This window comes from Hippichthys cyanospilos, chromosome 2 (assembly GCF_059441005.1).
Source record: "Hippichthys cyanospilos isolate Australia breed blue-spotted pipefish chromosome 2, RoL_Hcya_1.0, whole genome shotgun sequence".
NCBI lineage: Eukaryota > Metazoa > Chordata > Actinopteri > Syngnathiformes > Syngnathidae > Hippichthys > Hippichthys cyanospilos.
This window is the reverse complement of record NC_142370.1, coordinates 35,087,910-35,103,116: the sequence shown is the minus strand read 5'-3', so window position 1 is coordinate 35,103,116 and position 15,207 is coordinate 35,087,910. Positions and strand designations below refer to the sequence as shown.

Sequence of the window (15,207 nt, the reverse complement as noted above, 5' to 3'; positions counted from 1 at the left end):
ATCCTGTCTGACCAGAAAGGGCCCCCTCATTTTGGGACGTGTGTTTGACCAAGGCGTGGATCCTTGTCACAAACTTTCCACTAAACTGGAAGTTTGGGGCGTTCGTCCTGAGCCAGCGCGTCGGGGAATTGGCCGGCCATTGTTTTGCGAGCGCGGGCCTTTTATGACGTCACGGCAAACATAAGCTTTGTCCTGGGACGAAAGTTTGCGCCCTGCCGGGGTCAAACAAACAGCAAATATGAGCTGGCTGGGCGGAGGGGGTTGGGCGCGCGCGGTACCGCATCGCGGACATTGGTGCAATCAATTTCAGCTTGCCTCCTCATCGGGACGAGACCGTCTCCGGTTCTACGCTTTTGCTGGGACCGGCTGGACGTTTGCGCAGCATCCCGCTCAATATTTGAAACTTGACCAAATGACCAATTTTAGGAGGACGCGTCAGCGGTTTGGAAACAATGTAAAAAGGAGAGCAAAACACAATAAATCTCATCTTTCTCAAAATTTCTTTGTATTTTCTGGAGTCCGGATCTCCCACATTGTTGGCGGTCAGTGAATGCAGCGCCAGTGCAACTTTAAATGCGGGCATAATAGTGCACATTTTATTGTTTAAATTCAATTATTATACTGTTCATTTTTTGGTATTTTTTGGCTCTTAAAATGTATAGTGGAGTCATTTACATTTTGACGTTTGCATATAATTGTTTTTATATCAAAGTTAAGCGATTGTATAATCTCGCGAATTTTGGGAGACGTGCACTCGACAAGCTATTTTAAACACGTACTCTTAAATGAATCGCCTTGGGGGCATCATAACCTTTACATAGCGTCTCTGTTTTTATAATACTCCTGTGTGTGATCAGGGATGGACTCGGACCTTGGTTCAGTCTGCTCGCTTCTTTTATTGAAAATAATTCCAACTGAAGTCCACCCGTTAGGCTAATCATTGAAGAAAGAACACAGCCGATATAAAAAAATCAAAACTCGGCTTATGACAGATCAATCTTCTCATCTTTATGTTACGGTTTAGAGAAGAGGTTCCCAACCGCCGGTGTGCGGCCCTGTGCCGCTCCGTCACAAGAACGCCAAGTAGTATGACGGCGATCGCTACGATACCATGTGACGTTTAAGATTATCGATACGTCAAAATTTCCCATTGACTTGCCGTTTCCGGTGGTTACCAGCAAAAAGTGCGGAGCGATGGCTACAACAGCTGCAGGCAAGGTAAAGAGCGGTAAGAGCGCATACTCACGCATCTCCCTCACGCACGCGCGCACAAACACACACCGACACGGAAAAGACAAAACACACGCAGGCAAGCGCACAATGGCTCGCATGTGTAAAGATCAGATTTCCATCGTGTTTGTTTTCTTAGGATAAGGCATGTGTGAACAAAGACAATATTTTTCCTCGCTAATAGCCATCTGTTGAAGCCCGAGGAATTCCTAGCATTGTTTTACAAAAAAGAGAAAAAAAAGGGCTTTTGTTGCTCGGGTGACAGGATTAACACAAATAAGATTGCCGTGCATTATATTCATTTGAAGCAATTTGACACACTGCAACGGGAGGGCTCAAACACATTATAATGCTGGGCCCAATTATGTTCAAGCTCTGAAGTCAAATAAATCGAAATGCGATCGGCACACATTTGAAATCAGAGGCCAGTAAAACTGTTCAAAAGGGGAATCGGTAACAAAAATGCTTATTGTTTCCTGAAAAAACGTTTTGAAGATGAGGACAACTTGGGATTTTTGTCAGAAAATCGGAAGTCATAATGAGCATTTTGCTGGCCACATAAAAGGATGCGGCGGGACAGATTTGGGCCCCCGAGCCTTGAGTTTCACACCGGCGCACGGGCTTCAGTTGTTGCTATCTCATCTTGACTTAGCCGTTTGGTCATGCCCCCCCCCCAAAAAAAAGTTTTTCATAATCTTCAGATATTACAACACTATGCAATTGGTCCACCACGTCCGCCGCAAAAAGTTTGCTCAAAATATTTGGATTTTTTCCTCATAAGATTAAAAGACTATTTGGAATGATCTTCAGCTCAAGACCATTGTTCCTCATTTCATGAGAAAAAATATATTATAAGAATGAACTTAAGCATTAAAGCTATATTTTCACTCCGTTCTTAAAACCACAAGAAAAAATCAGGTTTCTAGACAAGAAAATTCTTTTTACCCCATTGGCAGATCTATTTCTTAGCGTAAAACAAAAATAAAGTAAACGTATATATATATATATATATATATATATATATATATATATATATATATATATATATATATATATATATATATATATATATATTTTTTTTTAGTTGAGCAAGTTGAGCTCGTGTTCTTGGTGGCGTATTATACGTCTAATTTGACCACTTGCATGGCAATTATGAAAAACAGATGTTGAGTGTCTATCTTTGGACCTATCCATAGCCCCATGCTAATGAGAACAGGAAAGATCAAGTCAAAGAAAGGAGAGAAGCGGGGGTGTTGGTGGGGATGGCTTGGGGGGGGGGGCAATTGTCCTGCAAATGTAGGCAGAAGAAACACAAAGCAACATGCTGACAAGCCACAAATGACACAACGAGGTCCCCTCCAAAAAATATGAAATGGCTTGTTTGGCCAACCTAACAAGCGCAAAAGCTAGCATACTTTGGACTGACTGAAAGTTACAAAATGGCGGGGGCAGGAAAGGACTTTTATGGGCTAGCGCTGGCTATTGGCCCAACATGACATTCATTTTTCTGCCCACCCCCCAGGACTAATTCCAGCTGCTGTTTTTAGTCTTAAAGCAGCAACAACAACAAAACGGCGTGTCAGGATAATGCTTCCTGACGAGATGGGCGAGATAAAAAAAAAAAAGGCGAACGAAAACACCTTCAAAACAGGCTTTTGCAGTTTAAGATCGCAAATGCGCTTCCTTCCTGCAACTAAAATACATCACGTGATGACATACTGTACGGCAGAGGTGCCCAACCGTCGGTCCGCGGCCCGGTACCGGTCCGTGGATCGACCCGTGGTACCGGGCCACACGGCCCGCACCCAAATCAATGATGTATTGAAACTGCTTTTGTTTATCCTTTAACAGTTCATATATTTGTGTTCTGTTTGGCTTGATCTGTGTTTTTGGCGCCACCTCTGGCCGCCGTTGATATTACATTTTGTAGTGAGGAAGGACGGTGCGGGTTCATATTTCTTACAAACAAATGGAAAAAAAAAAAACAACTCAGACATTTTCTAATTATTTCGTACAATTCAAGGAAAAGTGATATTGGAATATATGGGGGCCCGAAAGGGACGGTACATGACTTTACATGTACGTTTAATTTACATCAACAGTACTTTAAATATGGCTGGGGATTAGGAGCAGGCCGGTGCACTAATTAATTTGAAGTTATATGCCATGATTTCACCAGTGGGGCCCACTTGAGAAAAGATTTTCCGGAGCTCAAATGAGTTTGACACCCCTGCTCTGCGCATTCCTCTTTCATAAAATTCACCATTGGTTAAAAACACAAAAAAGAAAGTGCAGGACATGCGTTTCGGATGCAAATGGCCTTGCCGTTTCTTCCTTTGTCATTCAAGTTAAAATTGAGCGCTGTATTGTTTGTAGGTTTTAAGATTAACTTGTCCTTTGAATTTCCTGCCGGCAAAGAATGAAAAGCCGGGACCAGATCTACATTTCACTCAGGGCCTCCAACGATGCGGGATACAACTTTTTCTTTGCTTTTCAGACACTTTCAGACACTTCCTAACATTTAATACGTCATGCAAAATGTTGACTGTAGACTTAAAGGGACAGTGTGTATAATTGAGAAAGAGTTTCATTCAAAAGGAATAATTAAATAAATTTAAATTTCAAAAACTTGCAAATGAATGTGTTCTTAATGACCAGTATGTTTTCAATATAATCAGAGGTCTAGTTATACTTAAATGATATGACATGGGGTGTAGCGCTTCTCTGGAGGCGGCCATATTTGTTATAGCAACAGCCAATGGAAAATGCAGCACCTGCAGCCCCTCCTGTTGCTCGGAATGAAAAACAGTCTAAATCTTACACACCGTCCCTTTAAGTAAAGGTTTTATGATTCGCTTCAAAACTGGAGCATATATTTAGCGTATCAAAATTTCAAACATCCATCCATTTTCTATAGCCGCTTATCCAGGGTCTTCTAATCATTTTCACTGTAAAAAAAAAATACATTTATAACTGAAATGCATAGGAAACAAATTGAAGAATCCACGCGGCGATGAAGTTCTTTGATTTTTTTCGTCCCGCAAAAATGCAAATTTGCGGTTTATGAGCGTTACATGGCGCCCTGAATTATAAAGCGCACTGTCAGCTTCTGTGAAAACTGAAAGCTTTTAGGTGTGCCTTACAGTGCAGAAAATATGGGATTTAAGAATAAACCCAGCTCCTTTCAGCTATAAGCTTTTATTATTATTAATAAAATAAAATAATATGAACGTAAAAAAGGCCTCCGTCCTGCCCGTGTCCGGCTCACTCCAATTGAGTTTGGCAAGGAGCTTTGTGACGGCTGGACACATTAGCGTTTTCGCAGCTATAGTTAGCTGTGGGTGCTTTGCATTGATGCGCTAGGCTAATCTCCAGCCGCTTCTGCGCTAGGCTTCTCCCAAAGGAGGCGTATCACTCTACCTTGATAAAAGGGGCCGCAAGACCTTCTTAGATTCCCGTTGATCTTTCATCAGGGCGCCGACTCTCACGCGCTCTTCCATGTCCACGTCTTCCTTCTGGTTTTCGGCCCACAACTGCAGCCTATCAGATAATGCCAAACGCAATGACAGCCAATCAGAGACCACTTAAGAATGGGGTTACCTTTTGTTTTCCAAGCCCCATAGATAAAACAAACAAAATAAATATCTCGTGTAGTAGTTAGCCCTTTTGCAGTGATTTGATCATTTTTAGGTCATTTTCTTCCACATCATTCTCACAGTATTTTAGACACACTCCTGCTAGTGTGGTTATCACCCATCTGGGTGAAATTTCAGCTCCCTAGCGACTGCCTTCAGTGCCTTCCTTTTGATGTGAAAAGCCTTTGATTTAAAGACCAAAAGATTGGACAAAATATTGCGCAAGGGTTAATGGTCCTCGGACTCCGCTCTCATAAAAAATGAGAAAGCTGACTAGGAAAAAAAAAAAAAGTTATTTTGGCAAAAGAGGACTCTTATCGTACATAAGACATTGTTCTGATTAAACAATTTTGGTTCATCAAACACAGAGGTGTCAAACATAAGGCCCGTGTGCCGGTTCCGGCCCGAGGACCGGTTTCATTCCACCCGCAAGATGATTGTGTAAAGTCGAAAAAGGAGCTGGATTTTTTTCAGTCAATGAAAAACGCAAAATGGTTTATGAGTCGTGTTATAGTTTTGTGATTAATAGTGATGTTTGTCCTAATTTGGACACTATTAAAAAAAAAGGAATAATCAATCTGAAGTTGTTGTCTTAAATTTACATAAATATATATATCAAATAATTCCATCAATATTTTTTCATAATGTTGATGACATTCTGTAAGTATTAAATCATTCAATGCCAGAGACGTATTTTCCCTTTCTTTTTTTTTTTTTTTTTAAAAGAGTCCGGACATTACATAAGTATCAAAATGAAACTAAAGTATTTTAAATATTAAATTGATACTCAATTATCTGGGATTGAATGTCTGGACTTTAAAAAAAAACAAAAAACGTGAAAATACATCCCTGGCATTGAATGAGTTGTTCTACAATTTAAGATTTTGTTAAAAAACATTTCATTCGAAGCTTTTTCATAACGATACATCGACAATGATTTCTTGAGTGGGGATGGCACACAAAGCAAAGATCACAACTGGGGGATTTCACATTGACACACACACACACACACACACAACGTCATTCATTCATCCCCTATGAGGACACGTTAACACTTTGCGTGCAGCTCGTGCTTGCTCTTGATGTCCGGGAGGAATGAAAGCGTCTCGCAAAAAACAAACACATTTCTTTAAGCAGCTGCTGAGTGGAAATGGCTTTTTTTTTTTTTTTAGGGGGGGGGGGGTGGCATTTATGACCCCACTCAAACACAGGAAGGAAGGAAGACGTGGCAAAACAATATCAAACTGCTGCAGCCATTAAAGGAAACACACACACACACACACGACAATCTTTCAAGTCATCTGGCATGAACACGTTCAAATGAGATGAAAAACATGGTTGTCAAATATCAGTAACATTTGTGGGCCGATGGCACATTTGTGACTCATTCCATTCCAAAGATGTCGTTTACATGTTTTAAAAGTCCAGACTTTCAGTACCGGGTACTACACATCTTTTTTCAAGTTTGGCTTAAGGTTCTAAAAATGGCTGCTATGAAATGTATCAAGTACTAAAGTAATCGATCAATTGGAGTAATCACATATAAAACCAATTGCTTTGGGGAATTAGGTGCTAAACTAATCGATTGCATTGTAAATAAATACTCAAGCGATCGATTTGGTACAAATGCACTGAAAAGCTAAAGTGCTCGGGTACTCGATTACTATTGATACGACAGTATTTGATTACATCAGGTAGCTAAATACTAAATCAGTTGTTTTCAGGAATTAGGTGCTAAATTAATTGATCAACTTGTAAATAAGTACTTAAGCGAACGGTTAGGTATTAAGGAGCTGGTTATTTGAGGTACTCAAGTATTTAAATATTACTTAACTATAGTATTTGATCGCTTTAATTACATACTACATTTATTGATCACTTTTGTAAATAAGGATTTAGGTAATCGATTGTGGACTAGCAAACTGATTTTTTTACATACCAAGGAGCGAAAGTCCTTGATTAATTTAGATACTAAAGTATTTGATTACTTGAGGTAGCAAGGTGCAAAAGCTATCAATTATTTTAGCTAAGTACCCAAGTAATTGATTGTTTTAATAACTAATTACTCCCATATAGTCAATCTTTCCTTTAGCCAAATACGTGAAAAAAAATCTTAAAACATTAACATTACTATTAATCATAAAACGCCAAGTTATTCATTTCACATCAAATCAGATCATTGCTATACTTTAAATAATCTTACTGACCTGATTGAACCTGTTTGCGGGTCAGATCCGGGCCGTGGGCCGTATGTTTGACACCCCTGGTTTATGAGGACATTCTATTAATTCATTTTTGGATGCAATCTACTTCTGAGTCCAAATTCTGCTCCTGGCCAAAAACGCATGAAATAAAACCTGAAAATGCTCCATTACTTTTGATTGTTTTACACAACGCTAACCGGGTAGCTAGTGAGTTTTACAACTAATTATTGGCAAAATTACAGTTATTGAAATAACTGGAAAAAGTGGTGGAGATAAAACTATGGACTGCTTTGACTTTCAATTGAATGAGCGTTTAAGAGGCATTAAAAAAAAGAAAACTCATCTTTGGCCAAGCGTTCAAGAGTGTCCGAGTCTCTTCAAAACACGAGGGGGAAAAAAATCGTTTTTCCACTTTTAGTGTTTCAATACGTAACAGCAAAGTAACAAGAGGCAAATGTAACCTTCAAATAAATAAATAAACAAACATCAAGACCGGAACAAAGGGGCCAGATGCTCGAGGTCTGAAGAAGAGCACTTTGTTGAAAAATCAATCAATGGAGAGAAACGCGGCTTTAAAGGAAAAAAAAAAAAGTCAGACCTTGGTGCGCATTAGATTTTAGGCTTGCAACATCCACGATGAAAAGGAACTCGATTGATTCACTTGAAGAGGAAAAATCCATATTGCAAGTCCGTATCCTATCTATCTGCTGCCATCTTGCGGAAAGATTGACGAACTGCAGTCCAATTGCTTGACTTTTTTGAGCGCGATACCTGCGCAGCTGTTGAGTTACCGTAATTGCCCAAATGTAAGACGCACTTTTTCCCCTCACAAAAATGAAGACCAAGAATATGAGTCCGTAATATAAAACAATAACTTTAAATATTTGATGTTTAGTCGAAACCATTCTAGGAAGATTGATCTGTCAGCCACACAAGCCGAGTTTTGACGCACTTATGTGCGTTTAATATCAGCCGTATTCTTACTTACAATTACCGTAATGAGACGAGCTACAGAGCAGACGTCGGGGGGCTGTTAGCCGAAATCTGTGTTAGCCGAGATTGTTGCATTATTTCCAAGAAAAAAAGCAAGCAGACTGAACCAACGTCCGAGTCCATCCTTGTTTACACAATGGCATAGCACAAAAACTGCAGAGGCTCGTGTAAAGGTTAGGATAGCTCCATACCTTTTGTCGCTCTTAATTGAAGCAGCTGGCGATGAGCGCTCCCGGTAGAGAACACAGAAAGGTATTTCGTTTGACTCGATGATTATTGGTGCTCTTTTGGCATACACGCACAATCATAAACTTAATGGAAGACAATTTGTCCGCACGTTCGAGTATTTCCGGCAAAATGAACTCGGGCTGCTCCAAACAAGTGCTGGGGGCACTTTACTCTGGCGCTGCGTTCACGGACTGTTCACAAAGTGGGAAATCTGAACGACAATTAATTTAACCCGCTATATAGTTTATGGATACGAAGACAGGGAAATATGAACAATTAAGGACGATGAGCTTGTTTTGCTATAACTTTTACGTGGTTGCACACTGCGGGTGCGTCTTATACGCAATAAGATTAAGGGCGCATCCAATAGAGGTGTGTTGTATATATATATATATTTTTAAATATAATTCTTCTGAAGTTTGTTTTTAGAAGTGCGAGCCAGATATAAATACGAATATATAGATACACACAAATATATAGACGCAGGAAGCACGATAGATGGAGAGACCCGAGAATTTGTTTTTTGCTGATGTTTTATTTGTTTTCGGAGTGAGAGCCAGATGAAATGTTGTTCCATTTGGAATGGCGTTTGAACAAACTACTTCATTTGACTTACTGGAAGGCAACGGAGCCCAACTAGCATTTCTTCCCGTCCAATCACATGGTTGGACAAAAGTAACATGAGTAAAAAAACAGATGAATTGAAATCTAGCATCAGTGAGTGAAGTACGGCCCGAAAAGCTGTTAGCGGGGAAACCGGCAGCTTGCGCGGCAGTAAACGCGGCGGCGCCTTGGGAGCGGCTCACATGCTAAGGCACTGGCCCCGAGCCTCCAGCGAACCTCGGGCGCACCCCGCGGCCGGGATTTCGGACGTTGCGGCGGGGGCGTGGCCCTCCGTCACGACGGTCACCTCGGCGCCGCCCTCTTGGACCAAGGCGCTCAGGTCCTCCAGCCGGGCGCCGACCGAAGCGCGAGGGGCCGGGGCGGGGTCCCGCGCGCAAACGGCGGAGCGGAGCGCCGGCTCCTCGGCCGTCAAAAGGACGGCCCGGGGCGCGAGGGCGACCTCGGCGCCTCGGGACGAGCCCGGCAGATGGACCTGCCGGATCGCGGGGTTGGGCGGCGGGTCCCGGTGATCCGCGGCCAACAGAAGCATCTTGTCGGGACCCTCGGCGGAAGCCAGGATAATTTGCAGCCGCGCGCCGTCGCCCGACGGCTCCGCTGGGTCTCGGGCCTCCGCGTGCTGCTTCCTGTGACTGCGCAGGGAGTCGGGCCTCACGAAGGAGGCGGCGCACAGGTCGCAGACGAAGGCCCGGTCGGCGTCCAGCTCGGCCCGGCGGCGAGAGCCGCGGGGTTTCGGGGGGCCGGGCCTTTTCCCGCCGGCCTTTCGGGGCGGGTCCGAGTGGAAGCGCCTCTCGTGGACGAGCAGGTTGCCGCGCTGCTTGGAGGCGTAGTGGCAGGAGTCGCACTTGAAGGGCCGCTCGTCCGAGTGGATCCTCCGGTGGACTTTGAGCGCCCCGCGGCTGGCGCAGGAGTAGGCGCAGTCGGGGCAGCCCACGGGCCGGACGGGGCCGTGGCGGCGGGAGTGCTGGCGCAGGGCCGTCTTGCTGGCGCAGGCGAAGTCGCAATGGGCGCAGCGGAAGGCGTCGCGGGTGGCGTGTCGGATCCGAACGTGCGACTTGAGGTTACCTTTCATGGCGCAGCGGTACTCGCACAGCTCGCACTTGTAAGGCTTCTCGCCCGAGTGCACCCGAGCGTGGCGCTTTAAGTCCGAGTTGATCTTGAACTTGGCGTCGCACTGCTGGCACTGGAAGGGCGCGTCGCCTGGCGGAACGCCCGAGGCGTCAAATGGCGAGGATGAAAAGAGCGCGCCAACGGAGCGCGAGTTGTGGCTAACAAACAGGCCGACCGGGAAGCGATAGCTCAGCGCCGTCTTGCTAATTGGCGAGACGGACGACACGAGCTCTGTGTCGGTGGTTCTAAATGGGGGTAATTGTACCTCTGGGGGTACTTGAGGGAACCTCAGGGGGTACTCGAGATTTTAAATAAAAGAACGTGCGAAAATCCCTTAAAACTAACGATCGAAATAATTCAATGTTCACAAAACAAATTTTATGTTCATTATTTCAAAAAGCCAGATTCTCCCCCGTACTAAAATGGTTCGACCCGCTCGTTACCTGTCAAGTTCATGATTTCTTTTTGTGAACAGATCACTACTCTCATCCCAAAAGTTCAATATTTTTTTGGGCGGACAAATATTTCTTTTTGAGGACAGGTCTGACACTTTGTTGATTATGCGGACAAATATTTATGAAGTTATTTTTGTCGACTGATCTCTATTGAAATTGCAAAAGTTGACACTTGATTTTGATTTTATATGGACGGATATTTACTTATTATTGATGTTTGGGAACAGGCCTGCCACTATTTTTTGGCAAGATATAATTGAGAAGCACTCTCCAGAGGCACTTGAGATTTTAAAATGATGAAATTAAAAGTAGCACATAAGCAAAAATTCTGTCTATAAAATCACTGTTATAAAAAAGTGGAAAAACACGGCGCGTTCGTAAAACTGACTTATCAGTTGGCTGTTCGAAGCTCAAGCGAGAGCGTTCCGCAATTCTACAATCCCCGAAAAAAGGGCGAAGCCGGCACCGGACGAGTTCACGTGAGACCGAACGGAACAAAAGAAGAGAACGGCGGGAACGAAGCATTCGGAGGCCCGCGGCTGCCGCGAGCATCCGAGCGAAGGCCGAGAGGCCGAGAGCCGGTTGGGGAAGCGGCGCGCACGTACCGGTGTGCGAGCGGAGGTGCACGGTGAGCTGGCTGGAGTTGCGGCTGGCGTAGGGACAGATCTGACACTTGAAGGGCCTCTGGTCGCAGTGGATGCGCAGGTGCTTCTTCAGGCTGCCGCTGTCGGCCGCGGCGTACGGGCACACTTTGCACTTGTGAGGCTTCTCGCCCGTGTGCGAGCGGCCGTGCGCGTTGAGCTTGTCCCGCCGGCTGAAGCGCTTGCGGCACAGCTCGCACTCGAACGGCTTCTCGCCTGAGGGGGCACGCGGACCGCGCGTGAAAGTCTGTTTTACGAGCGCGGCAAAGGCTCGTCATGACATATGTTTTCTTGTTGTTTGCCTAAAAAGGAAAAATATCTTTCCCGGCTACAAAATGATCAGAAAAGAATTCCTATTTCGAGATATCAAATCTAGCATTTCTTATTGAGATTCCTTTGCTAAAAAATTCTCATAACTAAGTAAAAAGACGATTTTAATTGTCTTCAGCTTGAGACCGAGTGAATTTTTTTCTTGATGATAGCAAAAGCAACATCTTATTATAAGAACCCACTCACTCATAAGCATTTTCAAATAATTTTACATCATATCTAAAAGTTTAAATCAAAAAATAATTAAATTATAACTTATTTTATTTAAACAACATCATTTTAAACAAAATGACTTATTAGAATGATGTTTATTTAAATCTACTGCAATGTTTTAAAACATTTTGGGGGGGTGTTTTAAAATGCTAGTTTTATGATAAATGATTAATTTAAGATAATGGGTCTGGGTAAAGTTTGATTGAATCTAGCAAAACTGGCCTGAATTTTTAAATAAATGAGGGAATATTGCTTCCATTTGACAGTATACAGCACCATTTTCTTACATCTAGGCTCAACGAGGAAAAAAAAACGCTTAAGCTTCATTTTAAAGAATTTATCCAATGAAATTTCTGACTTGTTTTTGCACTCTTAAAAAAAATCTGAAAAAAAAATATTGAATTAGATTTTCTTTCTTTTCTTAAATTTGACATTATACTGACAACGACCTGCTTAAAACGGATTTGCAACTTGATGACGTTGAACTTTTCTGTATGGTTTTTGCACTCGGATTCTTCTTAAAACCACTTTTTTTTTTTTTTAAGAAAAAAATCCCTGACTTTTAATATTTGTTTTCTTGTATTTTGGTCCAGGACTCATTGCGATGACGTTTTGTGCAAACTTTTGAAATGTTGTCCGAGAGCTCGGCGGCAAGGTACCAGTGTGTGTTTTGAGGTGGCGCTCCATGTCTTTCTGGCCATACTGCGTTTTAAAGGTGCAGCCTGAAAGAAAGGAAGGAAGGAAGCACTCTGTCACATATTATGTATTCTACTAGGAATCTTGCAATTGTTTATATTTGCACATGGCATTGAAATGTTTTGCAATTTGTCACGTAAGTGCAAAAAGATGGTTTGCAGGGCGACTTTGAATCGTAAAAGCTGTTGCACGCGTATTCGGCGCGTATAAAAATGTTACAAACATTCAAGGTCACAATGTGGTAGCGCCAATACTTTTTTTTCACAAAATAGATACTATTAGTTAGTCAGACATGTGTTATTTCTCCAAATTAATGAACAGTCTAAACTGCTTAAAAAAAGACTTTTTGTCTTTCACATAGCAATGTTAATGGTCGGATAAACAAGCCAATTTTCATGGGTCTCCTGGAGCTTTTTTTTTTTTGGCACACAGAATTTTTTTCCAACACCAGTTCCCCCATCGCGCCCTCAATGCATTGTGGATTAAAAAAAAAAAAAAAAAAAAAAGTGACATACCTGAGAAACTACAGCTGTACCTCTTCGAAGTTAATGCGCCTTTTAGCTTTTTGCTCTTCTGAGGTTTGCTCAGGATCTTCTTGACGCCTCTCAAGACACACGTTTGGAAGCTCTCGTCTATAACCACCTCGATGCCTGAGTGGGGAAAAGCAGACGTTATGGGAACCAAGGAGGGGAACGCTGGAAGATGATGATGAGTCGCGTATAAAGCAAACAATGCAAAAGGAGAGGGAAAAAAGCAGAGGTGGGGAACTCTCGTCATATGACTCCAGTCAGACCCAAGTCGCTAATATTTGTGATTGAGGTGGTCCTTCTCAATCAGCGTATGACCACAAGAAACAGGCTTGTTTTTAACCTTGCAAAGTGTAATTGCAAATCAGTGGCACCAGGTGGTGCAGTGGCACAACTATTGTCAAAGGCTGTGTGGGCATTAACTTTTTAAATTGCTGTCAAAAAGATTTGTTTTTCTTTTTCACAATGATTAATGTGATTTGGAAGGAAAAAAAATCAGCACAAGCTTCAGGTTAAAACGTTTAAATTAATGGTGCTCCTGTGTTAATGTTCCAGATCAATTTACCTTTATTAATATTGACCCATTGAAAATCTTTTTCAACATTAAACGGTTACGATGGCTGAAAATGTTTCTTGTTTTATCCTCGTGCAGTACTTTGATCATTGTGAGTAATTTCCTACCACATTATTCTGGCAGTACTTTCGTCGAGGGATGGCATACTCTTTGACCTTTGACATTTTGTCACCAGCTAGGTGGAATTTCAGCTCCCTGGCGCTTTCCCTTAGACATTTGTTAAAAAGTTTATTTATATTGTTTTTTTTTCTTTTGTTACTGTTAAATAGGACACAATTTTAGGTATACTTACAAGAGTTTTATAGATAATTATCTCTCTTAGTAACTATAATCCTCCCCCACTCCCGTCACGCTGAAATACTTGTGTGGATATGAGTGGCAATGTTCTGAAGTGCTTTTAATCCTACCTCTCAGACAGAAACGTTTCTGTTTCTGTTTTCTGTACAGCTGGGGCAGTATTTCTTTGAAACTTCACATTTGAGCTATGGGATGACTCAGGATTCCATTTTTGACATTTTTAAATATAGGTACATGTTATCTATGGAATCTGTTTTCAGAAAGCACACTGTTTCATTCCATTGTTTTGCAGTGTATGTTCAAATCTATCTGCCGTTCAAAATACTTAGCCCAGCCTCTGTACAGGTTTTATTAGACTGCCCTTGTGACATCTGATCTTGGATTGAAGGAACCTTTCTCTTCTTAAAGAAAAGCAAAACTGAGACTTAAGTCTCACCATCCTTCTTTTGCAAGGAGGTAAGGTGCTTTTTCTAATTTGCATCTTGGGAGCGAGATTGAAAAGTAGGAATGTATATTTTCGCTGAATGTGTTTGGCGCACTTGAATACATTTTGGTTCCCCAATGAAAGAATTGTTTGTTGAGTAAAGATGGAAAAAAAGTAGGAGTTGAGGAAGCGGAGCATGATGAAGGAGGCGACCTGGAAGCGAAGAAGCTGAAGCTGCGGGGAGAGAGCATCCGCTCTGCTTGTGGGCCACAAACGCTTCGAAATTGTTGAACTGCAGCTTGCAGAATCCGCAAATGTGGATGTCCGGGCTCACCTCCACCACCACGGAGTGTCCTTTCAGAGACGCGTAAATTCAAAATGAATAAACGAGACGAAATTAGGAGACGGCGTTTACTTGGCGTTTCCTACCTTCTGCGTCGTATGTTGTTGCCATTGTCAAGAATGATTTTGCGACACATTAAGTCATCTTCTGGGCCCTCTCGCCGGAAATACGTTTGTTAAATTTCGAGCCACAGACAAGAATTGTTTTCCCCTTTGGTGCTAAAACGAGGTCTCATTAAAAAAAAAGATAATAAAAACGATTAAATAACCTTAACTACAGGACGGGGGAGAAAGGCGGCACGGCTGTATTTTACGACATGCAGCGTAAGGTTTACGGCTGCCGGAGATCCATGACACGCATGCGTAGAACCGCTGGGTAGTGACGTCGGCCGTGTGCAATAGGTTATTCGAGGTAGGCTATTTTGGTAACGCAATCATAGACTACTAAATGCGGAGCAAATAAACCCAAGGATAGCATAGTTTGTTTTGTATTTAAAAGGAGGTTTTAAAAGACCGTGTTAGAAAAAAAAGAATCATGCATCGACTTGAGATCCTGAAAAAATAAAAGAGAATTGCAGGTGTGTGTTGACTATATGGCGAGAACAAGGGAAGGACTCTTTGAGTTTTTGCACTTCTTCCTACTTCTTTTCAACGTGTGAATTTTATTGATTGATGATCTTTTTTAAA

At 42.4% G+C, this 15,207-nt stretch overlaps 2 protein-coding genes across 3 annotated transcripts in view; both read right to left on the bottom strand.

Moving 5' to 3' along the window:
* Positions 1-8,400, bottom strand: part of sall4 (spalt-like transcription factor 4) — a 35,575-nt gene extending 27,175 nt beyond the window's left edge. The window contains exons 1-2 of one of the 2 annotated variants that reach the window (XM_088409266.1): positions 8,254-8,400; positions 4,651-4,770 (exon numbers count right to left, since the gene is read on the bottom strand). In XM_088409266.1, the coding sequence (XP_088265392.1) occupies positions 4,651-4,730 (80 nt within the window). In that variant the 5' untranslated portion in view covers positions 4,731-4,770; positions 8,254-8,400. Of the gene's footprint in view, positions 1-4,650; positions 4,771-7,072; positions 7,108-8,253 lie in introns of those variants that run through there. The other variant, XM_088409265.1, reaches the window with a different exon arrangement.
* Positions 8,401-8,805: 405 nt separating this feature from the next.
* Positions 8,806-14,914, bottom strand: zfp64 (zinc finger protein 64 homolog (mouse)). Its single transcript, XM_088436371.1, has 6 exons — positions 14,608-14,914; positions 14,392-14,532; positions 12,872-13,006; positions 12,320-12,382; positions 11,082-11,333; positions 8,806-10,111 (listed from the first exon to the last, which is right to left on the bottom strand). The coding sequence occupies exons 1-6, from the start codon at positions 14,630-14,632 to the stop codon at positions 9,093-9,095; spliced, it is 1,635 nt and encodes a 544-aa protein (XP_088292497.1). The 5' UTR covers positions 14,633-14,914; the 3' UTR covers positions 8,806-9,092.
* Positions 14,915-15,207: the final 293 nt, after the last annotated feature.